We start from the raw sequence: 25,676 nt of genomic DNA on the forward strand, positions 1-25,676 counted from the left end.
GTGTATAACTTGATAAAATCTTTAGTAAGACCTACTTAAGAACTCTTCCTCGAAAGTGACCGAGGAGAACTTTTCTTACCATCAACTACCTGATTTGTTCCTCTGTATCTGAAATCTACTTCACTAGCCTTAGGCTTAGCCTGCAACTAAATTGTAATTGTCTTCCCACTTATACACAAAACAATTCTATTGTTTGGGTTTGGGTTAAAATACAACACTACTATTCTAAGTGGGCTTAGGTTGCTAAACCCAGTTCTTATAATAATAATAATAATAATAATAATAATAATAATAATAATAACAACAACAAACAACAACATAAATATACTAATATCATTCTTTTTTTCTTTTTTCTTTTCTTCATTTAAAAGATTAGAGAATTTATATTAGCTCATGCAGAAAATCTTTTATATTATAGCATAAGAATCTACTTTTTCTTTTTATATACTTATTTTTAAAAAAATACTTTACATCATATTATTTATTTTATATTACATTTCATTAAAATATCAAATTTTTATTGATTTTTAAAATTATTTCTTTTTCTTTACACACAACAACCACCATCTATTCTCTTCCTTCATCTTTGAAATGTGTAAAGAAATAATAAAAAATAAATAGTATCCATGTAAGAATATACAATTGATGTAAAAATAAATAGTGTCAGTGTAGATTATATAATTATTGTAACAATTATATATTTTTACACAACTTTTTTTCATTTTTTATACAAAATAGAAATTCTACTCTAACCTAATTTAAGTGTATAGTTCAACTGATAAAGTCTCTAATGGTTGAATAAGAAATCTGAGATTTAATCCCCGCTTATACCAAAAATCAATTGGTGTCTTAGTCTGATGATAAAGAGCATTATCAGGAGCGAACATCATAATTGTTACGACGTTGCTCCCTACACCTTACAAACATTTATACTTATGAAGTGACCATTGTGCCAAGAGTGCGTGATGAGTTTTTCTACACAACTTTATATTGTGTGATATGGGTGAATTTTGAACTTGGTTGATTAAAAAAATGTGATACTGTAATTCAACCCACACAATTCATCTGTTTTCCAACAAAAGACTCAAATAGATACTAGACACACATAACCAATGTGAGATAAACATATCTATTTTTTTTTAGTAAACAATAATACTTATTAAAACACACACAAAAATAGTAATTTTAGTGTTTTAAACCACATTTATAACCCCAATCTACAACTACAAAAGTGTCTAACTTTTGTAGTTGTACTATGTTATGTAATATATTATAAACCCGGTTTAAAACACTAATATTACTATTTTCATGCTTGTTCTAATAAGTATTACTGTTTTTTTAAAAAAAAAAACTCAAGTGAATTATTATTATTATTATTATTGTTATTTAAAAATCAATAATTATAATAATAAAATTACAAGAGTGTATTTTTTTTGTTTTTTTTTTTGAGGAACACAGGAGTGTATTTTGGTTATTTTGTTTTCACCAAATCCAAATCTTAAAAAAAGAAAAAAAAAGAGAACGAGAACAAAAAAAACAAAAACAAGAACAAACAAAACACGATACTCGGCAGTCCAAAACGAGAACAAAAACAAAACACACACACAACACTCACGCAGACGCAGTCCAACATTTCCCCAAATTCACGACTCTCTTCCTCCTCCATGGAACTGGAAGGATACTCAGACGAACCCACTTGCTCATTCTCCCTCGGATTCGTTTCGGAGCCCCAAATTGTTCCTGAAGAACACCCGACCCGAACACCAGCTCCCAATGACGAAGACTTCGGACCAGAAGACCTCATGGATTCGAATCCTGAAACACCACCAAAACGCCGTCGTCTCCTTCCTTCAGAGGTAATAATCTGTACTTTTTTTCTTTCTTTTTGGTTAGGTGTTGTTTTGATTTTGATTACGTGGTGGTCAAGTAGAATTTTGTTTAGTTTAATTCGAATTCTGATTTTGATTTATTGCTTCACATTTTAGTTCTAATTTGTTTTGATTAAAAACATTGTCGTTGTTGAAAAAAATATGTCAAATATGAGCAAGAATTCCTGTTCAAGACTAAAAAAGTACAAACATTTTCATTTTGTGTTACTTTTTGGTTAAGGTTTGTTTTGATTTTGATTATGTGGTGGTAAAGTAGAATTTGTTTAGTATAATTAGAATCCTGATTGTGGTTTTGTTGCTTCACATTTTAGTACTATTTTGTTAATAACATTGTTGTTGTTGAAAATAGAGAAATATGTCAAATATGCATAAGAACATAAATATAAAAACATACATTTTTTCTTTCCTTTCTTGTTCTAGACTAAAAACATTTTTTCATTTCGCCCGGTTTAAGCTATGGCCAATTGACCCCACCCACTAGAATCAAATGCCGAGTAATCCAGGGCCATTCACCCCTAATGGGCTAAGCAATTTAGAGTAATGCTGCACAATATTTTTATTATAATTTCACAACAAATCCTAGGTAATAAGTTGTTACTGGTTCTAATTTGGTCCCATCACTGAAATGACTTTTTTGTCCACCCATAACAACCAGTAACAAATTGCCATCTACGAATTGTTGTAGACGTAACATTTCTCAAGCAGTTTATTCTCATGCCCATGAGCAACATCCAAATAGATGTATAAATTTAGAGAGTATTTTGTTTTTCATTTCGTTTAGTGCAACTAATATGTTTAAAATATTTTGTAGTAACATTACCCATCGGGTGAAGCTGTCAGTGTTGTCTATGTTTTAATAATAGTCAAAAGTCAAATATGTTTGATATATGTTGGGGTTTTAGAGTACTGTCAGTGAAGCTTTAAAGTCACATTTTAATTAAGGTTTTTGATTAGTGGAACAGTTGGAGGAGTGGGTTTCTAGACATTCAATTATGTCGTAGAAAAGAAAATCATTTCATGTTCTCTAGCTACTTTATATAAAGAAAGATTTCATCTTCTTCTTCGTTACTTTTCTCAGTACGTATCATATTTCATGAATTTGCAGGAACATCTCTTTAGTCTCTCCCAGATTAAATTGTAGTTTATTGATATTCTCTAATGGATTAATTCTCTATGTCTTTGTTATATTGGACTCTCCCTTGGGGTCCAAGCGTATAACTTAAGTTTGATTTGCTGTTTATTTTGAAAACAATTGTGATCTAGAATATGAGTGATTTGGTATGTTATAGAAGGCTGGTCCAAAATGGGAGGATTTGAACAAGGACTGTTTGGTGAACGTGGTAACAATATTGGGCACGAAATCACTGCTAATTGTCATTCCTTTTGTGTGCAAGTCATGGTACAGAGTGAGCCTTGATCCTTCATGCTGGCAAACTATTAATTTTCAAGAAATCAAGTATGGTCATCAGTCTTGGTACCATTTTTCTTCAGCTTATGCATTTTTCAAGTCCATTATCAAGCGTAGCCAAGGAAATGCTACTACAGTCATGCTACCTACCTTATGCACAGAGGAGGTGTTAAGATATCTTGCAAACGAGTAAGTTTTATACCTTACCTAATTTTTTTAATTTTTAATTTTTAATTTTTTATTATAAAAGGCATTAATGCTAACTTTTTGTTTAGTTTGAATATTCTTAATGCTTATTAAAAAGTCTCATGTCCTAAAAAAACTATTAACATAGTGGATAATGCTTGAAACCCACCATGTGAGAGGGATAATTAGAAATATAATGAAAAATAGTTTAACAGATATCATTTCCCATTGTCAACTGCTCACAATGTCATAGTTTTACCCTTTCCTTCGTTCACTGTTCTTATATGTGGTGTCATGGATGTGCACATGGTCAAATGGTTACTTCTAACAGGCGGGTTGGCAATGTTGTTCAGGCTCACTCTTGTATGTCACAAAGAATAAAAATAGGCTAAAGTCCTGAATGATTTTCAGGAATTTTAAACCTAAATTTGAATGAAGGTGCAACATTACTTTTTGTCTCATCCTTGCTGCTTACCTAATCTTTGCAACTGCCCAGGTCATAGTATAGATTTTTAGCAGATCTTGCTAATACGTATTGAAGGTTGCCATTTCTAGTTTTGTCATTGATGCAATTCATTGTTTCCAGGTGCCCTGCATTGAAGGCTCTGTATTTTCCACCTGCGATATGGGACAATTCTTCATTTGTTTTGCCAAAACTCATACGTAAGTGGAAAAATCTAGAGCTGTTGAAACTTGGAAATTCCATTAACATGGTTAAGATACTTGAAGGAATCAGCCTTCACTGCAAGAATTTCTGCCAGTTAGACATTGATTCTACAGCATATATTGGGAGACGTGCAGCAGCAGCCATTCCCACCCTTTTGCCAAACATAAAGTACTTAAACCTGAGACAGGCAAACATCAGTAGGACGAGTTTGAAGAGAATTCTGCGGGGCTGCAAGAAGCTTGTGCATTTGGATGTCAGGGAGTGTAGGTTTTGAATGTGATGACAAGTTACTGAAGCTTGGTTCACACATTAGTAATTTCCAAATTTTCAAAGATGATGATGCATACATTGTGGGATTAATTGGTGAAGTCGAAATTTATGCTGGTTTTGAAGGAAATGCATCAGAGACGTGACAGTTTCTAACACTAAACAAGAAAGAAGATGATAGGATGAAGAATAGAGCAGGAGGTTTAGAGAGACAGAGAGAGAGTATGATGCTGAATTCTCATTTATTTACTGTTCTGTACAGAGAAGTCCTTATACACCAGAGGAGTAGGATTAATTACAGAAATTTATACTAACAAAATCGATGTAATTACAACAGATTAACCAAATTCTTCTAAACAACTCTTAACAACCAACTGCCTAACATGTTCTACAATAGAAAGCTACAGTTAGCGCTGAGAATTTTATCTATTACAAAATTGACTTGATATATGAGAAGCAAAATTGAAATTACCCCATTATTGGAGGACCAAAAGTGTAGTTTGGCACTTTGGCCTTCATTTTTCCTTTTTTTTTTTTTTAAAAAAAAAATTTACTAATCACTTTGACATACATAAGTTTTGAAATGAAGTAGGAAATCAAAGCCCATCAAGGTAGTTTTTGTTCTCTCTTCCTACAATAATATGCGCTAATCTATATATATATAAAACCGAAGCTTTTGAAGTTCCCACAATTTTTCACGTCAGCACAATATTAAAAAAAAAAAAAAAACTTTTAAGACTAAAAAATAACCGGCATTATCAAACTGGCAAAAAAAAAAACACCCAAAAATTTCAAACCGGCAAAAAAAAACACCCCAAAATTTCAAACCGGCATTATCAAAAAGGAAAAAAAAAAACACCCAAAAATTTCAAACTGACATTATCAAAAAGGAAAAAAAAAAACACCCAAAAATTTCAAACCGGCATTATCAAAAAGGAAAAAAAAAAACACCCAAAAATAATATATTTGCCTTGAATCCTAACTAAAGCTATAAGACAGTTTAAATATTTTTTGACACAGCTTACGTAAATAAATATAGTATTTAATTTTTAAAAACTATCTTTCTCTCTGATAAATAAATAAATTTTTTCACCCACACTCTCTCTTCATCGCCGTAGACATGGTCTCCTTTTTATTTTTGCCGGTGATAATCAAAAAAGGTAACCGGTCGGCCTCAGAGGTAGGGCGTCGGTCAAGCTCACAATTTTAATACTCTGTCTCTGTCTCTGTCTCTGTGAATGTGTATGAAGATCTGATCCCTTTCAAATGGTATGTATTGTTGCTGCTCACGCAATTTTCTTTTTCTCCGTCTCTGTGTGTTTGTTATTATTATTCCTTAGGAAATTTTTTAAGTCTTTGACTATATGTGAAGATTGGGACATTAAATTTAATTATAAATAAAATAAAAAGTTGATAGATGCTTATATCTCAACAAAAAAAAAAAAAAAAAAATCTGTCTTTTGTTTTAATCAAAGATCTCTGTTTTAGCTCACACCACAACATGACCATGACCATGCTAAAAAGGTAACCTTTGCAGCAAACTTTTCGAAAGAGCTTTACTGTTACTTGTACAGAGAAATTGGGCATGATTTTTTTTTTTTTTTTTTGAGAAGGAAATTGGGCATGATTTGATTGTAGTAGTATTGTGTTTATTGTTCACTACGTCCTGCTACTGCCTGTTTAATATATTCATTTTATTCTTGATTTTGGTATAAACATATTAATTGAAGGAGATGGTGATTGTACAAAATTTCAAAAACTTATCAATTGAAGAAGATGGTGATTGTACAAAATTTCAAAAACTTGATGTTCAAACCAATGTGTAACTTACACCAACATCTGTACTTAAGGAAAACAGAAGGGCATATTCAGGGACTACTACAAACCAACAAAGGAAGAAGATACAAAAAACACTTTAAAGTTGTCTTTCAACCTCTAAGATTTTCTATGCACAATTTGGTTTTAATGAATTTGTGATTTTAATACTAAAGACGTATTGGAACAAAGGAAATTTTTTTGCTTTTATGCACAATTTGGTTTTAAATTGAAACAAAGAGGAATTAAACTCTTATATTTAGTTATTTGAGGATTTTTTTTTTTACTATAGCGTTAATTGTTTGTCTATATACATTTAATTTCTAAATATTGTAGTGTTCAATATTGTTTGAATTGTAACTTATCATGTATAAATAATTTATTTTGAATTTTAAGTAATTAATATTTGCATTGGTATGTTGTTGAGATTCAATAGTTGTGTCTTTAAAATCAAGAGGAACTGAAAAACAATATCTAAACTTCAACGTTTTTTAAATATAATGAATGCATTGAATATTTAATAGAAGGCAGGAAATAAATGAAATTAAAAAATAAGAACGTGCTACTAGAGAATTGATGTTCAATTCCAACAGCTAATGTCAAATCATTTGGAAAAAATTGGTAGCTTTCCCGTGCATCGCACGGGTTAGCGACTAGTTGAAATAATGTCTGTTAATGTAGTCGCTATTTATTGACTCATTACAATAAATTTCTTTATTGATGAGCCAAACCCCTAATCCTCAACACTCGACTCGCAAGAGAAATGGTATGGCACCAGGGCTCTCCAGCTCGAGCAACTAAGGGCTGGGCCTGGGAATATAAGGGACATGACTCTATGGGAAAGAAGTTCAACTGAAGCCCAACATAGCTAGGGTCAAGCCCAGAAGGAAATAATGCTGCACTAGGCAATAGTGAGCACTCCAAAACTCAAGTCAACTGCAAATTAGAGAAAATGAAGAGAGAAAATTGAGAGTTACCGCCTACCTCCTTCACAGAGAGAGAGAGAGAGAGAGAGAGGGGGGGGGGGGGGGGGAGGCTACTTTCGGCTAATGGGACAATTTGATGGGATGAGATAGGCCAGCCACAGCAAGTGCAGCCTGTGATTGTCTCCGACCAGTCTATTACATACGATCTTAGGCTAGTCTTAATAGGATTGAAATTCAGTGCAATAGTAATATGCTATTGCACCGTGTAATTAACTATAAGTGTGTGAAAGAGAAGTTAAAAAATAAAGTGTAAAAGTGAAATGGTAAAAATTTAAATGTTAAAAACTTTTTTATTCAAAAACTGAGATTAAAAATGACTTTTGTAACTTTTAATCTCAACCATTGATTTTCTATTGCATGGTACAATAACCCTAGCTATTGCACCGGATCTCAATTCGTCCTGTTTCAGATGAATTTCCTCTTATATACCCCTATGTTTATTTGGGTGCATCCCACAGTAAGTTTTCTAAAAGTGGCAGGTCAAAAGACACTGGCACACAAAAACAAAAGCGATCAAAGAGGGTGGTCCTTGATCTCCTTGGAGAATATTTTTTTACCCTACTAGGACCCAAAAAAAAAAAAATCAACTTGGACTTCAGTTAGAAGCTGAGTTAGATGAAGTAATTGAAACTGATTTGCTAGGCATGTAGTTTATTCGGGCCTGGCCCTTCACAACCCCGGGCCTAATAGGTAAATTAGTTTGATTTTTTTAACCATTTTCACATAGGTTCTTACTCCAAAATGAAAAAAAAAAAAAAAAAAAAAAAAAACACGCATTCATTTATCCTTCACAAGCAAAATCTCAAATTTTTTACTTTACCAATTTGTGTTATCTTTCCACATTTTTATCTGAGATGTGAACTCGCCACTACCTCTTCCCAGTGCTCCAAATGTTACAAATTTTTTGTACAAGCATCTCTTATACAATATTGATGACAAAACTTAAAACACTTGAAAACACTACATTTACAATTCTAAATTTGTAAGCACAGCATAGAAGTGTATTTTGTTTACATAGCAGCATATAAGTATTGTTTTGTGGAGGCCAGATCGCTGTAAACTATAACCGTTGAATCTGTGTAGACAATTTCAGCATCCTGAAGTGTAAAACCATGAAGGATTGGCAGAGGAAATCCTTTTCTTAGGTGTAAGTTCACATATGGCAAGAAAACGGTTTTCAGGATAGTTGACATTACTGGCTGCAAAGATCAACATTTAATGAGATTTATAGCAAGAAAGTAATGTCCATTTATTCGATTAAGAGAATGCAATAAACAAGAGGAACTAAATTGATTGTTGTCTCAAATACTTTTATCTTACAATAAACATGACATTCACAGTATAATTTGGTAAATATAAAAAATAAAAGTTTCCCAGAACCTATTTTAAACCTCCTTTCCCCCACCCGGGCCATGGGTGCAGAAGTGCTCACAAGGGATTATTACTGAATGAACAGCTAAGACTAATGAGATCCAGAACTATGCATCTTTTAGCTCACTGACTCAGACTCCTAGATCACCATGTCCATCACTCTCTGAATATTTATGGTGCTTGATATAAATATAAATAGTCAGAGTTTCTGTGCCACTAGGAAGTATGTCTAAATGATTAAAAAAAAAAACAAGAACAGCAACAACACTAACCGAACTGTCAACTTCAGAAACTTGTAACCGCCATGCACCCTTGGCGTGATGGTCACTTCGCAAATACAAGTTCTTATAGGGTGGGGGTAGGGGGGGTAAGGGCCGGAGTTCAAGTTTCCAGGAGAGAGATTCATACACATACACTTAGTTAGGTTAGAGTAGAATTTCTATCTCAGATAAAATAATAAATTATATAAATAAACTTCTAAAGAAAATTTTGGTCACTTTTTGGCTTTCTATTTCTCTTCAATTCCTAACAACAATATGTTTGATCTGACAGAGACCAAGATGGCACTAACCTGAAGAAGATGCATCTGCAAGTCACCAATCTCACTCCACTTCAAGTACATAGAGAAGTCTTTCAATCTGACACTACCAGCTAAATTATTCCTCAAGATTTCTGCAGAGCCCGATGTACTTATCTCCTGCACCAACAAATAGCACACACTGATTCTCATGAAGCACATATTGATATGTCCAATTGTCAACTTTCAGATATGATGTGAAATGGTGATTCTAATTATACATAATAAAAAAGAGACTTAGAAAATGAGAGAAGAAAAGGAGGAAAGAATCAAATAAAGGTAAGGAAACTGTAGTGCATAAAAATTTACAACTTCTTCAAACAGATATTTCAAACAAGTTTACCAATGAGATGCAAGCAGCTGGTATAACTTCATCAGAATCGATAACATCAATTGTCACATCTAAGTTAACAAAAGCATTGATGTCATCCTTTGCAACTTTTATGATTGGTGGAGAAGAGACAGAAATATTAAGATTCATGTCATCATTTGGATACTTCTCATACAGTTGAGGAACAATGTATCTCCATCCAGCAGTGTTCAAAATGGACTGATCCGTTACGTTGTCAAAAATCCAGTGCATATAATCTTCCTGACCACAAAAGACACATAAGTTCAGGTGTCCAACTTCATTGCATCACAGAAAATAAAAATTTTCAACTTGGGGATGTCCATTGCAAGTCAGTGCCCAGGCAACTGTTTCAATCCAGTATATGACACTTCGGTGATACTGAGAAAAAGCCAGAGCCAGTTCAAGTAACATGTCCCATCTTGACAATGTAAAAAATGCAACACAGTTTTATAGCTTGATATTTTCAAAATACCATATTGGCACTGTTAAAAGAGCAAAAGAAATCCTTTCAACTACACCTGAATAATGAGTTAGAAAGCAAAGAGTTGACAGTGAAAGAACTTACATCAAAGTAAACTAATGATATAGAATTAAAAAACGTTTCTTGTAATGAGATCTGGATCATCTTAGCAGGACTGCTGCAGGAAGAAGAACCCTTCCATCCTTTATGGTTATAGTTTGAAACTACAAATGCATCCTTTGCGGTTACTAGACCATTAATCTCAAATTCAATGGAAGTATTACTCATCACAGGATTGTCCACAAAAGTAACATTTAAAACAGCAATGCTGTATACTGGGACTTGTTTTGGAATTGATTGCAATGAGGAGTCAAGCTTTATTATCCCTTCTCTGATTTTCTTGGAAATAGCATTTTCAACTGCAGTTGCTATTTTCTTTTCGAAAGCATCCACCACCCTGGAGTAAAAGTAAAGGAGTTTAAGTGCATAAGTAGTTAATCTTTTAAATTAGTAAGACACATTAGAACATGGAATGCAGACTCAGACAGAGAGAATAATAGAGATTAATGTAATAAACAAACAAAATATGATGTGTATTATCAATTAAATGAGGTGTTTTGAAGTTAGTATGATTAAAGTGGGAAGGGATCTCTACTTCTATATGACATGTTTAACTTGAGCTTCCTTAAAGTAAGCTCATTTTTTTTGTTTTGGGGGGGGGTGTTTGAAAAAGTAAGCACTTACATAATAGTAAATACAACTATAAATGCCAGTAACACGATGAAACTACTTTAGGGCAGATATTCTAACCAAGAGAGGTTGACAAATTATCAACTTTACATTTACAGAATGAGCAGGCTAGGAAATCACATGAACACTGATAAGTTGATGATTTAGTACCACCCACTTCCAGTCTTGTACTTTTGGCTCTCCAGTTAAAACCGGTTCCCAAAAGAAATCTTGTGTGCTGGATTGAAATTAAGTTAAGGTTTGAAACTGAACAAGAGAAATAAAAGGGAAGCTTCTAACAATATATTCCTATGGTCTACATGTTAGAAGTATGTAGTTAAATGATTAAATTTACCATATCTCAATAGTTTAAACTTTTGGATATGGTAAATATAATCATTTAACCACAAACTTCTACCACTACAATGCTAGTACCTCCAACTGAAGCAACTTCACACTTGAAACCACTTACATATCTATAATATCTATGTAGCTATCAAACTTCCCCCATAAATGAAAATAATCTGATGGAAATCATAACAAATAATTGAAAAATAAAAAATATGTTGACCAAAGAAGAGAAGCAAATCTGAATTTGAATCTAAGTTGATGCTCCACCACAAGAAAAATAAACCTTCTTGCTAGAACAGAGGGAACTGAATGCTTATCGGTAGAACTAGATTATATAGGAAGATTGTGTACCCTTGGTAAAGCCAAGATGCTCCACCATTCACCTTTATTGAGATATATTTCACATGACATCCACATTCTAGCACAGAGAGCTTAAGATTTCCTTCTTGGTTCTTCAGAGATGCAGTTACCCCTACTTCCATACCTTCAACCTTCACAGAAACAGCACTGCTTAATGAGAAAGTAAAGTTCAAGTTAAAAACTCCCTGGACACTTTTTGCTAAGAACAGAGTATTCTTACAGGTTTCATTTCATGTCAGCTACTAAACAGATTTGTTTTTATAATTCGCCCTTACATTATTTGCCATTTTCTTTCATCTTTGAAATCATCTCCTCATTTGGCATTTAAGAATTTTTTTTCATCTTATTTAGTATATCCACCTAATGCTTTGATTGTTAAAGATGCTTGTTTGAAATTAATATGTTAGTCATCAAGATATTTATTTTGTGACAGTAAGGCTTAAATGAACAGACATGATGACATATTAAGATTATTTGCAGATTACTGATCATTGAACCCCTTCATCACATATATTTTGGTAACTTGCAGAACAAAAACAACAACAGTCAAGCCTTAGTCCCAAAATTTTAAGGTCAGCTATGGATGCTCCACAAACTAATGAGGGATTTTTAGTTACTTGCAGAAATCCTATATAATTTGTTTGGTTTCAGGTGAAATAGGACCAGCAATAAGACTGGAACTTGAAACATAGTGGCAATAAGCACTTTACCCCTACACAGCCCACTCCTTTTGAGGTAAACAGACTCCAAATACTATGACAAAGGCAAACCAATAAAAGAAAAACTACATATCTACCATAGCTCAACAATATACCTATTTATTTACTACAATTAGTGCAAAAGTTGAATGAAAAACCTGAACAGATGCATCCCCATCATCTGTAATTGCAATTGGCACCAACCAAGTACGGTAAGAATACAGCCAATTCATGCTCAAATTTGCAGTGGCACCTGAAGCAACTAAGACAATACCTGTCTCTCCAGTATTAACATATGAGGAAGCAATATCAACATGAAAAATTGTAATATTTGAAAGAAGCATATAGACTTTGCCAACAAGTGGGATTTTCACAAACTTCTCAATATCAGGCAGTTGAAGGGGAATAATGGAGGAAATAGCCTTGTCTATGAGCACATCCTTGGCAAAATCAAGACCCTTTTCTGATATGGTCACAGAAATGAAGCCTTCATCGTTGGATTGAATTTGGGTACTGGTAGGAGTGAATAAAAATGATAAAACTATCAACAAAATAATGGGTGCCATTAATAGGAGAACTCAGAAGAGAAGTTGCTCAAAGAATGATCAAAGACCCTGTTTTTTCTGTTTGTTTTGGTTTTTGGTTTTCAAGAATTTCATATGAAAGTCAACACTCAAATTACACAATATTTTTCAAATAGGAGCTAAAACGGCCACCATGTTTTTCTGATCTTCTTGTGTTGAAGCAACAGGTGGAAATTTTAGGGGTTGTGTGTTGAAGTTATGGTTGGTTGAAGTTTTTGGAGTTTTCTTCATTAATTTTAGTTTGGTTGGGTGGATTTTAAGAATAGAATTTGTATAAGATACTGTGGTTGCTTGACAACAAGAACCACGCGTATCTGCGTCGCGTTGTAGAGCAACATATGTTACAAAGGGAAGAGTGGTGCTACATTGCTACGTCTGCTACAAATACAAATGGATCCACCCCGAAATAAATCTTGAAAAATGATTAGATAGAACAGCTACGTAGTTCTCTCTCTTTTCATCTCATTACAGTTTAATTAGTTAAACCTAGTATCTTGACACTCAGTGGTGTGTTTTTATATTAAAACTTTTTTTTTTCCTCTTGTGTAGGTTTGTTTCTTAAAAAAAATGAAAAAATTACATCCTTACACTTTCAAAATATTTGTTAAATTAATATTTACTCATAAATCTTATAATTACATTACAATTCTTTAACACAAGACAAGAGCGAGATTTTAGGAATGTTATAATTTAATGCATAAACTTTATAATAAGAGTAATGATAGAAATACACACATTTTTACATAAAGTTTTACAAATTGTTGATGTAATGAGTGGTTATTAGTAAATGAAAAAAATGACGTTAATGACTTAATGGTAAGCCTAAATGAAAATCAATAAGAAGTTGGACACATTAACAATTTGTAAAAATGTTATAAAATAATTTGTAACTTAGCCTTACTTGTACAATAATATTTATCAATTTTTAAAAACAAAATAAAAAGTAATTTGAAGTTTTATTTATTAGGAGTATGGCATGACATTATAGGACTGTAAATGAACCCAATTGTTTATGAACATTTGAGCTCAGGTCGACAAAAATCTTGTTTTTGTTCATCTATATTTATATCTATATATATCTAAACGCTATAATATAGCAATTTTAATTACTACGCTTTTGTTACGTCATATCAATAGTCACATCATTCACCTATTTTCAACAATTTCTTTTATCTTATAATTACACTTCCTCCAACATTTCCCCCTCACTTTTCCCTTTTTATCTTCCTAATAATTTATATCTTAATGTTGTAGTTCCTCTATCCCTTTCCATCTTCCTTTATGTTCGCTCTTCTTCTCTCCATTTTATTTATTAAAAAAAAAATTTATTTTATTTTTTCATTCAGTCCATGTTTTTCCCATACAAAAAGGTAAATACTCTCTCTCTCTCTCTCTCTCTCTATATATATATATATATATTTTTTTTTTTTTCCCTTTTTCTTGAGGATTTTTAATTATTTATTGCATCTTTACTTAAGTTGATGAATTTTTGTGTTGAATTCTACTTTGGGTTGATACGATTTAGTTGTGTTTTAATTTGTTATATATATTTTTATTTTATTATCTTTAATTGATAGAAGTATATAATGATATATTGTAATTTTATTACATGGGGTAGCATGACTTGGATAATTGTGTTTACAATTATACATTTTAAAGTTAATTTTTAGATACTTTGAAAGTGAGAATTTGAGTTTATAGTAAAATACGATCATGTCTATGTTTGAATGTGACTTTCAATTATTTGAGTAATATTAATTCTAAAATTGTGATGAGATTTAATTATAACGGTAATCTCTTTACAAGAGTAAGAAATTTGAATAATTAATTTGAATTTGTATCCAAAAAAAGAAGAAGAAAAGATAACACATATTCATGTATCGTATGGGTCAGCAACTAATTTATTTAGTAGACAACCCAAGTTTAAACCCAACTTTATGCTCAATTATTAAATGAGTCAAACTCAAACATAATAATGAGTTTGTAAACAAATTCATAAATATGAGTGCTCAAATTATCTATATATAATAGTGTGTGTGTATATATATATTTATTTATAAGTGTCTTTGTCTAAAAGTATATTTATATATACTTGAAATTGGGTTGTATAAGGGTTCATTTGGGAGCAACTTATTTAGCTGAAACGGAAATTTTTTTTATTGAAAATACTGTGAAGAAAAGTTAAAAGATAACTAAATAGTACTATGAACTTGATTATATAGGAAGATTGCGTACCCTTGGTAAAGCCAAGATGCTCCACCATTCACCTTTATTGAGATATATTTCACATGACATCCACATTCTAGCACAGAGAGCTTAAGATTTCCTTCTTGGTTCTTCAGAGATGCAGTTACCCCTACTTCCATACCTTCAACCTTCACAGAAACAGCACTGCTTAATGAGAAAGTAAAGTTCAAGTTAAAAACTCCCTGGGCACTTTTTGCTAAGAACAGAGTATTCTTACAGGTTTCATTTCATGTCAGCTACTAAACAGATTTGTTTTTATAATTCGCCCTTACATTGTTTACCATTTTCTTTCATCTTTGAAATCATCTCCTCATTTGGCATTTAAGAATTTTGTTTCATCTTATTTAGTATATCCACCTAATTCTTTGATTGTTAAAGATGTTTGTTTGAGATTAATATGTTAGTCATCAAGATATTTATTTTGTGACAGTAAGGCTTAAATGAACAGACATGATGACATATTAAGATTATTTGCAGATTGCTGATCATTGAACCCCTTCATCACATATATTTTGGTAACTTACAGAACAAAAACAACAACAGTCAAGCCTTAGTCCCAAAATTTTAGGGTCAGCTATGGATGCTCCCCAAACTAATGAGGGATTTTTAGTTACTTGCAGAAATCCTATATAATTTGTTTGGTTTCAGGTGAAATAGGACCAGCAATAAAACTGGAACTTGAAACATAGTGGCAATAAGCACTTTACCCCTACACAGCCCACTCCTTTTGAGGTAAACAGACTCCAAATACTATGACAAAGGCAAACCAATAGAAGAAAAACTACATATCTACCATAGCTCAACAATATACCTATCTATTTACTACAATTAGTGCAAAAGTTAAAATGAAAAACCTGGCTGTATACCTGAACAGATGCATCCCCATCATCTGTAATTGCAATTGGCACCAACCAAGTACGGAAAGAATACTGCCAACTCATGCTCAAATTTGCAGTGGCACCTGAAGCAACTAAGACAATACCTGTCTCTCCAGTATTAACATATGAGGAAGCAATATCAACATGAAAAATTGTAATATTTGAAAGAAGCATATAGACTTTGCCAACAAGTGGGATTTTCACAAACTTCTCAATATCAAGCAGTTGAAGGGGAATAATGGAGGAAATAGCCTTGTCTATGAGCACATCCTTGGCAAAATCAAGACCCTTTTCTGATATGGTCACAGAAATGAAGCCCTCCTCATTGGATTGAATTTGGGTACTGGTAGGAGTGAATAAAGATGACAAAACTATCAACAAAATAATGGGTGCCATTAATAGGAGAACTCTGAAGAGAAGTTGCTCAAAGAATAATCAAAGACCCTGTTTTTTCTGTTTGTTTTGGTTTTTGGTTTTCAAGAATTTCATACGAAAGTCAACACTCAAATTGCACAATATTTTTCAAATAAGTGCTAAACCGGCCACCATGTTTTTCTGATCTTCTTGTGTTGAAGCAACAGGTGGAAATTTTAGGGGTTCCGTTGGAGTTATGGTTGGTTGAAGTTTTTGGAGTTTTCTTCATTAATTTTAGTTTGGTTGGGTGGATTTTTAGAATAGAATTTGTACAAGATACTGTGGCTGCTTGACAACAAGAACCACGCGTATCTGCCGCGCGTTGTAGAGCAACATATGTTACGAAGAGAAGAGTGGTGCTACATTGCTACGTCTGCTACAAATACAAATGGATCCACCCCGTAATAAATCTTGAAAAATGATTAGATAGAACAGCTACGTGGTTCTCTCTCTTTTCATCTCATTACAGTTTAATTAGTTAAACGTAGTATCTTGATACTCAGTGGTGTGTTTTTATATTAATTTTTTTTTTTTCTCTTGTGTAGGTTTGTTTCTTAAGAAAAAAAATTACATCCTTACACTTTCAAAATATTTGTTAAATTAATATTTACTCATAAATCTTATAATTACATTACAATTCTTTAACACAAGACAAGAGCGAGATTTTAGGAATGTCATAATTTAATGCATAAACTTTATAATAAGAGTAATGCTAGAAATACAAACATTTTTACAAAAAAGTTTTACAAATTGTTGATGTAATGAGTGGTTATTGGTAAATGAAAAAAATGATGTTAATGGTAAGCCTAAATGAAAACCATTAAGAACAGGGACGGAACCAGGATTCATACCTGAGGGGGGCAAAGCTTAAAACCAAAAAAAAATTTATGAAAATAAAAACTAGCATCTATTTCATATTCAACAAAATACTACATACAAAATAAGTATTTCTTAAACATTTCATATTATAAAACACATCAACAAAGTATAACATACAAAATGAGTATTTCTTATTTTGTGTGCGATTTTTGTTTAGTCCATATTTATTTTTTTATTTTGTTTTTATAGTTAAAGGGGCATGAATTTTTTTTATTTATTTATTTTCTTGTAGGTCAATATCTAAATATTTTAGAGGAGGAGAGACAAATATATATATATAAGGGCAAATCTTAATTTTTTTATACTAGTTTTTTTTTTTTTTTTTTTTTAATGTGGGGTGGGGGGGGGGGGCAATGGCCCCCCTCTGCCCCAACGTAGATCCGTCCCTGAATAAGAAGTTGAGCACATTAACAATTTGTAAAAATGTTATAAAATAATTTGTAACTTAGCCTTACTCGTACAATAATATTTATCAATTTTTAAAAACAAAACAAAAAGTAATTTGAAGTTTTATTTATTAGGAGTATGGTGTGAAATTATAGGACTGTAAATGAACCCAATTGTTTATGAACATTTGAGCTCGGGTCGACAAAAATCTTGTTTTTGTTCATCTATATATATATATATATATATATCTAAACACTAAAAATAGCAATTTTAATTACTACGCTTTTGTTGCCCCATATCAATAGTCATATCATTCACCTATTTTCAACCATTTCTTTTATCTTATAATTACACTTCCTCCAACATTTCCCCCTCACTTTTCCCTTTTTATCTTCCTAATACTTTATATCTTAACGTTGTAGTTCCTCTATCCCTTCCCATCTTCCTTCTTCTCTCCATTTTATTTATTATAAAAAAAATTTATTTTATTTTTTCATTTAGTCCATGTTTTTCCCACACAAAAAGGTAAATACTCTCTCTCTCTCTCTCTCTCTCTCTCTCTATATATATATATATATATATTCCCCTCCCTTTTTCTTGTGGATTTTTAATTATTTATTGCATCTTTACTTAAGTTGATGAATTTTTGTGTTGAATTCTACTTTGGGTTGATACGATTTAGTTGTATTTTAGTTTGTTATATTTTTTCTATATTTTATTCTCTTTAATTGATAGAAGTATATAATGATATACTGTAATTTTATTACATAGGGTAGCATGACTTGGATAATTGTGTTTACAATTATACATTTTTAAGTTAATTTTTAGATATTTTGAAAGTGAGAATTTGAGTTTATAATAAAATATGATCATGTCTATGTTTGAATGTGACTTTCAATTATTTGAGTAATATTAATTCTAAAATTGTGATGAGATTTGATTATAATGATTATCTCTTTACAAGAGTAAGAAATTTGAATAATTAATTTGAATTTTGTTGTATCCAAAAAAAGAAGAAGAAAAGATAACACATATTCATGTATCGTATGGGTCAGCAACTAATTTATTTAGTAGACAAGCCAAGTTTAAACCCAACTTTATGCTCAATTATTAAATGAGTCAAACTCAAACATAATGATGAGTTCGTGGGCAAATTCATAAATATGAGTGCTCAAATTATCTATATATAATAGTGTGTGTGTATATATTTATTTATAAGTGTCTTTGTCTAAAAGTATATTTATATATACTTGAAATTGGGTTGTATAAGAGTTCATTTGGGAGCAACTTATTTAGCTGAAATTGAAATTTTTTTTATTAAAAGTACTGTGGAGAAAAGCTAAATGATAATTAAATAGTATAGTAGGACCCATGAATAGTACCAAAAAGTATAATGAGATGTATGAATAAAATAAAAATAAGCTAAAACTCTAATAAGTTACAAGTTTCATCACTTACCAATCACACTCTAAGTGACATCAATCTTTTTTCTTCTTTTTTTTGGGTTGACATCAATCATATTTTTAGTTTTTTTTTTTGTTACCACCAAACAAATCATATCCAGGTGAGCCTTGTAAAGCATATTGTCGCCATGTCTGCCAATCCCTGAACTTCTTGGAGCACCAGTTGAGGAGCAACTTGGACGTGAATATGTTTAAACATCTTTTGTAATGTTGCAATATCTTCCATGATCGGGACATTCTCCAAGCTAGTCAAGCAATGTGTTTGAATTAGCTTTACTCCATGATTTGATTGTAAAAAAAGGATTACCTCCCTGAAACCTTGTTTCCACGCCTCATACAAAGCTTCTCGAATTGTGGATAGTAAGTTGGTTTCATCATTGTTGGAATGCCAGGAATAACAACCTTTACGAACGGACTGGCCTAAACGATTTTTGATCACAAAGGCACCTCCATTCCAAATAGCTTCGCGCGAACGCTTTTTTATATCTACTATAATTATTGCTTGCCAATTCTGAGTTCTGCATGTAGACTGGTTTCTAGTAGTTTCAGTAGGTGTTGAACCAATTTGGAGGTATTCATCTAATTCTATTTTCCATTCTGTCATGAAGTAACTGGTGCTTGAAATGGCTTGTTGGATGTCAACAGCTTTATTCTCAAATAGAACCATATTTCGATAAGTCCAAATCACCCAAAGAGTGGCACTAATATCTGTAAGAACATTATCTTCCTGTTCATTACCTGCCTTATATTTTTCAAGAATGCTTATCAACCATTGCCGGATAGAGGGGATAGTATCAGAATGAATGTTCCTTGGCGAGCCAAACCATAAAGCTCTTGCGAAGGGGCATTTGAGGAAAAGATGGTCCAATGTTTCGTCCTCTTGTTCACACATTACACAATTGGTGCTAACAATAATTTGTCTTCTGTTGAGCTCCAATCTAGTGGGTAGCCCATTATGTAATAATTTCCATAAGAACAGACATATTTTATACGGTATTTTTAGTTTCCAAAGGTGTTTCCAGCCATGTTTATTCATACCATAATTAATTGTCCCATCTTGTCCCTTAGTAATCAGTTTGTATCCTTCATTTACTTTGTAGGTCCCCTTCTGTGATTGCAACCATAAAATTTTATCCAGAGCTCCAAACTTTGAGTGTGGAGTGTTTAAAATCTCCCGTGCAACTCTCGTTTCATATATATTCGCAATGATTTCAGCCCTCCAAGTGCCTGTTTCAGTATCCATAAGATCTCTAACTGTGCCTCGGTCCAGTCCATATTCCAGCAATGATGTTTCATTCCGAGGTCTATACCATAGTGGATCCCGTAATTTGATGCCATCCCCCATACCTACTTGCCATTTTGCTCCTATCAGTAATGTTTCTTTTGTCCTCCATATTCCTTTCCATATTTGGGACGCAGTGGTTGGACATCGTTCCATATCCCAAAGGTTTTGAGCTGTTGGAAAGTACTTCCCTTTAAGAGTAGTAGCTAGTAGTGATTGTGGATTCTGGGTTATTCTCCAGTATTGCTTGGCTAAGAGTGCTTGATTAAATTGATCTGTCTTCCTAATACCGACACATCCTAGTTCCTTAGGTAGGCAGATTGTATCCCAAGCTATGGTATGTAACTTCCTCACTTCTGCATTGTTTCCCCACCAAAAGTCTCTAATGATTCTGTCAATTCTATTGCAGGTATCTTTTGATAATGTATGGATCGACATAGAATAGATTGGCATGGCTTGCATAACTGATTTAATAAGAGTTAGCTTCCCTGCAGGTGATAAGAGCTTACCTTTCCAAGTTTGGAGTCTACTTTGTAGCCGATCAATGATTTGGTTGCCAATTTCTCTTTTAGTTGTTCCCGGGTCTACTGGGACTCCTAGATATTTTCCAATCTTCTCTGCAATATTTACTTTGAACTTTCTAACTAAGTCTTCTTTTATAACATTATCACAGTTAGGACTGACCACCATGACTGATTTGGTGCCATTTATTTTTTGGCCTGACATTTCACAAAAGCTTTTTATGGTTTGGCTGAGCTTGTCTGTATTCTGCATGGCAATTTTGAAAAAGATGATAATGTCATCCGCAAACATGAGATGTGAGATAGGAAGCCCTCCTTTGTTTATTGCCACTCCCTTTAGCATACCTGTATCTTCTAATTTCTGCAACATACATGACAGAATATTTGTGCAAATAATAAATAGGTATGGTGATAGTGAGTCACCTTGCCTTATACCACAGTTGGGTTTGAATTTTTCTGTGGGAGATCCATTGACTAAAACGCTGTATGTTACTGTGGTAACACATTGCATTACCAACTGAATTCAGTGCTGGCTGAAACCCAACTTCTAGAGTGTGGCTTCAAGAAAATTCCAATTTAGTCTATCATAGCCTTTGCTCAAATCCAACTTTAGTGCAGCGAAACGAACCCTTCCCTTTTTTTTCCTCTTAATTGTGTGGAGTAACTCATGAGTCAAGATGATATTATCAGTGATCAATCTACCCTTGATAAATGCATTTTGGTGAGGAGTGATAAGCTCATCAATAACTAGTTTCAGTCTATTTGCTAAAATTTTGGCAGCAATTTTGTAGGCCACATTACATAAGCTGATTGGTCTGTACTCACTAATTTTCTCTGGGTTGAGGCTTTTAGGAACCAAAGTGATAAACGTGTTGTTTAGTTCCTTGAGTATTTAGCCTGTTCTGAGAAAACTTAATGTAGCTTGTATCACTGTTTGTCCCATTGTGTCCCAACATTTCTGGAAAAGCATTGCTAGAATACCATCAGGACCTGGGGCTTTCCATGAACCCAATTGGAAAGCCGCCTTTTTAATCTCTTCTATGTTAAATTCTCTATCCAGGATTTGCCGATGTAGGTGCGAGAGTCCTGGTAGCGTGTACTCATTCAAAACCTCCATAATAGTTGCAGTATTTACCCTTGATTCTGAATGGAAGATACTTTGAAAATGTTGTTGTATGTGATCCCTTAAATTTTGATCCTCATCTATCCATTGATCTAAGTGGTTCTTAAGTCTTGTTATGCGATTAGCTGCTCTTCTTTTGCGAACAATAGCATGGAAGTATCTAGTATTTCTATCACCCTTTTTTGTCCAATCTTTCCTTGCTTTTTGTGCCCAAAACACTTCCTCCATATTCAGAAGTTGTTGGAGTTCTTTTTGTTTTTGTTGTTCTTGTTGGGCAATTTCTGGAATATCACTGTTATTTTAGATATACGTAAGCTCCTCCTTTATTTTGGACAGTTTCTGGTGCAAATTTCCAAATTCATTTCTGTTCCAACTGATGCAAGCCTGCTTGACATTGTAAAGTTTGGATTTAAGGATATAAGCAGGGGAACCCGAGATCTTTTTCTGCCATTCCTGCTGGATCACCTGTCTACAGCGTGGGTGTAGTAACCACATAGCTTCAAATCTAAACGGCCTTCTTCTGTATAGGGGGATGTTGTTGATGTCTAGGACTAGTGGTGCATGATTAGATACCGTGATAGGCCAGGCTTCAAGAGTGCAATGTTCAAAAGTATGCAGCCATACATTGTTAATAAATGCTCTGTCTAATTTTTCAAGGACTAGCGCATCCCCACCTCTTTTATTTTTCCATGTGTATTTGACTCCCGTAGATTGTAATGGTATCATTTCTGTGTCTCGTAGACAATCATGTAAATATGAAGCTCCTGGACAATTTTGAGAGGTTGAGGATTGTTTTTCTGCATTGGATAACACTTGGTTAAAATCACCAATCTATATCCAAGGGCCATTTATGTGTTCTTGGAAAGATGCAAGTTGGTCCCACACTTCCTTTCTTTTGCTGGTTTTTGGGTGGCCATATACAAAAGTAAAATAACACAAACCAAAAGTAGGATGTTTCATTCTAGTGTGGATGAAATTTTTTGTAGCTTCTAGTACATTCAAACTGATATTTTTCCAACACAACAAAAGCCCCCCAGATAATCCTACTCTTTCTACTTCACAAAAGTTTTCAAAATTCCACCTATGGGTCCAATACTTTCCCCTTCCTTTCTTCTGCTTTGTCTCCATTAGAAATAGGATGAAAGGGTTAGTAGTTTCAGCAATTTTTGAGATGAGCTGAACTGCAGAGGTATTGCCGAGACCCCTGCAGTTCCATACCAGTGTCTTCATGGCTGCTGCGGAGGCCTTTGTTGGGCTGCCTCCGAAAGCCTTATGTTTGCCAAAAGTTGGATTAGATTAGCAACTATATTCTGCTGATGTTCTGTTTCTGCACTCTGTTTGCTCCATATAACTTCAGTCTCTTGAAACTGATCAGATTGACCAGTGATCCTAAGTCTAAGAATGAACTCATTATTCTCAGACTCAATGTTATGCAGTGAAGTAATTATTGGATCAGCTTCTTCAGTGAAGTTATGATTTCTGTTGGATAAGTTCCCCTGCTCTTGATTCAATCTTCTCCTATTAACTCTGCTTGTTTCTCCATCATCTTCATCACGCTGTCTCTTAGGTGAGGCAGGACTGGATTCAACATCAGCTGGTGTAGCTAAAGGAACCAATTCGTCCATTAATATGTTCCTACTAGGAGTAATGTCTCCAATGGCAAAGCTTGCTGGATTTTCATGTAGTGGGTTTGTGATAGGATTTGCTCTTTGGTTTTGTGGGATAGCATGTAAGTCGTACAGCCATTGAGGGACCAGTTGTTGCAAGAAAAGGCCCATAGATTGTATAGTGTTCTGAGAAAACAGTTGAACCAAATTTAGAATATAGCCAGGGGATTGTGACTTAGAGAGATATACCATCAGCTCTATTCCCATTAAAACTGGGTTGTCAGTGCTCTTGCTAACTTCTGATTCAAAATGCTGAATTCTGGTTTGTGTAATCTGCCAGTGGGGAAGCTCTTGATTCCAATTATTCTCCTGTGGACCAGCTTGTTCCAGCGTAGTAAGAGTGCCAGTTGTGATTTGGGTTTCATTCGGATCATTTGCTGTTCCACTGCTCTCTCCCACATGAAAATGAGAATGTCCATGCCACCTTGGCTCACTTGAATCCTCATATGCCTCTGGGTTGTCCACTAGAAATAGCTCTATACTGAAGTTTTGATGATCATCACAGTCCATGTGGCTTTGTGCATCTGGTTCCCAATCCATACTAATAATATCTGCATTAGTCCATCCTCTATAGCCTTCATCTACCTCAACAAATCTTAGAGTATGGTCTTCTGGTGGTATCCAACATTCAGAATGCATTGTGTTTTGGTCAAATGTGGGGTAGAGATGGGAAGGAGTGATTGGGGTGTTTGGTGGGTCAAGGTCATTGTCTGAGTCCATAAATAGATTATTTCTCCACAAGCTATCATTTGTTGGACTATTAGGATTGATGTTGCCAGCTTCTTGTTGATTTACCTCTAAATCATCTAAATTGGTGACAACAAATTTATCAAATCTGGAAAGATGAGAATAATGTTGTACCGTTGGAGGATTTGGAGGATGAGATAGTGTATTGGAATTCTGGTGTGGGGGTTGGTGAGTTTGGTGTACTGGTTGTGAATGAGTTTGGTTTGAGGGTGAATGGATTGGTTCAGTGTTGGATTAGAATCAGCATCATACCTGACCCTTGTGGTCCTACGGCTTGGGTGTCTGCGAAAAGCTCTAATATCATCATTGTACATAACTTCCATAAGATCAAGAGCAAATTCCACAGGGTATTGAACTCGGATGCGATAGGCTTGATCTCTTAGAAGTTCTTCAATATCAAACATGTCCATATGGCATTGTGAACGAGCATGACCAATGATTCCACATCTTTTGCAAATCTTGAAGACCCTTTCATATCTACATTCCACCCAAGTATATTGCCCATCATCCCTTTTTAGAATGAAGCCAGCTATCAGTGGAAGCCATGGGTCAAGCTTAACTCGGATTCTCAGAAATCGAATGTTTCGTGGAAAGGTTGGCTGCCAATCAATAGACACAAATTCTCCTAACAGGTTTCCAATAAAATGAGCAAGTTCAATATCATGATATTCTAGTGGAAGGTTGTGTATCTGTACCCATAGAGTGGCAGAGGTTAGATGTGTTTGGCTAAGTGTGAGGTTAGGTGTCCATCGCTCTACAACTAGTAGAGTTCCATCAACAGACCAGGGTCCCTCTTGAAGAATATACTCTTGATCAGATGGATATTCACAATGTATTATATAAAAATTACCTTGCCTGCCCACTATTCGGATTCCTCCTCTGAGTCTCCAGGCAGCTGCTAGTATAGATTGCATTCTTCGTACAGAGAAACACCTTCTGTCAAGTAGGAAACCCACAATGCATTGTCTCCAAAACACTCTGTTATGCTCCAAGGATTCTCTGTCCAATTGGATAACTGGACCCCTTCTACGAATGGAATTGTTTTCATGAACATTATGAACTCCCATTTCCTCATCATCTATCCAGGCTTCCGAATCACTACTATCACTCCATCCAATTTCTCTATTATTTTGGCTAGGTTCCATGGTGTGAAAGGGGAAGGGTTTGATGCTGGGTTTGGAAGTTTTTCCGTGTTGTTGTATAGCTGGAAATGGATGTGGAGTATGATTGTGAAGTGGAGGTATATGATATTGAAAGGATTCATCTCTTCCTATCTCTTTATAAATTGGAAAGTGGGGTGGTTGCATTTTAACTCTAATTGGTGGTTGTGAACGGTGAGGATAGATAAAGAAATTTGCTGGTTATACT

The 25,676-nt window shown here is 33.8% G+C and overlaps 3 protein-coding genes across 7 annotated transcripts; 1 reads left to right on the forward strand and 2 right to left on the reverse strand.

Moving 5' to 3' along the window:
• The first annotated feature begins 1,586 nt into the window (after positions 1 to 1,586).
• LOC115957535 (F-box/LRR-repeat protein At3g48880-like) lies at positions 1,587 to 4,882 on the forward strand. Of its 3 annotated transcripts, none has more exons than XM_031075803.1 (3): positions 1,587 to 1,856; positions 3,179 to 3,486; positions 4,070 to 4,882. In XM_031075803.1, exons 1-3 carry the CDS (start codon positions 1,665 to 1,667, stop codon positions 4,422 to 4,424), a joined length of 855 nt encoding a protein of 284 aa, XP_030931663.1. In that variant the 5' UTR covers positions 1,587 to 1,664; the 3' UTR covers positions 4,425 to 4,882. The 3 variants fall into 3 exon arrangements, with proteins under 3 accessions (XP_030931663.1, XP_030931664.1, XP_030931665.1); XM_031075804.1 differs by having other exon boundaries at positions 3,182 to 3,486; XM_031075805.1 differs by having other exon boundaries at positions 3,284 to 3,486.
• A 3,133-nt stretch (positions 4,883 to 8,015) lies between these two features.
• LOC115957536 (putative BPI/LBP family protein At1g04970) lies at positions 8,016 to 16,429 on the reverse strand. Of its 3 annotated transcripts, none has more exons than XM_031075808.1 (6): positions 12,275 to 13,043; positions 11,410 to 11,549; positions 10,084 to 10,435; positions 9,510 to 9,758; positions 9,161 to 9,286; positions 8,016 to 8,417 (listed from the first exon to the last, which is right to left on the reverse strand). In XM_031075808.1, exons 1-6 carry the CDS (start codon positions 12,680 to 12,682, stop codon positions 8,229 to 8,231), a joined length of 1,464 nt encoding a protein of 487 aa, XP_030931668.1. In that variant the 5' UTR covers positions 12,683 to 13,043; the 3' UTR covers positions 8,016 to 8,228. The 3 variants fall into 3 exon arrangements, with proteins under 3 accessions (XP_030931668.1, XP_030931667.1, XP_030931666.1); XM_031075807.1 differs by lacking the exons at positions 8,016 to 8,417; positions 11,410 to 11,549; positions 12,275 to 13,043 and adding exons at positions 8,428 to 8,933; positions 14,936 to 15,075; positions 15,814 to 16,429; XM_031075806.1 differs by lacking the exon at positions 8,016 to 8,417 and adding an exon at positions 8,438 to 8,933 and having other exon boundaries at positions 12,275 to 13,049.
• A 2,630-nt stretch (positions 16,430 to 19,059) lies between these two features.
• On the reverse strand, positions 19,060 to 22,122 carry LOC115956254. The gene is made up of 2 exons (XM_031074685.1): positions 21,703 to 22,122; positions 19,060 to 21,132 (listed from the first exon to the last, which is right to left on the reverse strand). The coding sequence occupies exons 1-2, from the start codon at positions 22,120 to 22,122 to the stop codon at positions 19,060 to 19,062; spliced, it is 2,493 nt and encodes an 830-aa protein (XP_030930545.1).
• Between the last annotated feature and the right edge of the window lie 3,554 nt (positions 22,123 to 25,676).

Source organism: Quercus lobata, chromosome 8 (assembly GCF_001633185.2).
Source record: "Quercus lobata isolate SW786 chromosome 8, ValleyOak3.0 Primary Assembly, whole genome shotgun sequence".
In the NCBI taxonomy this organism is placed as follows: domain Eukaryota; kingdom Viridiplantae; phylum Streptophyta; class Magnoliopsida; order Fagales; family Fagaceae; genus Quercus; species Quercus lobata.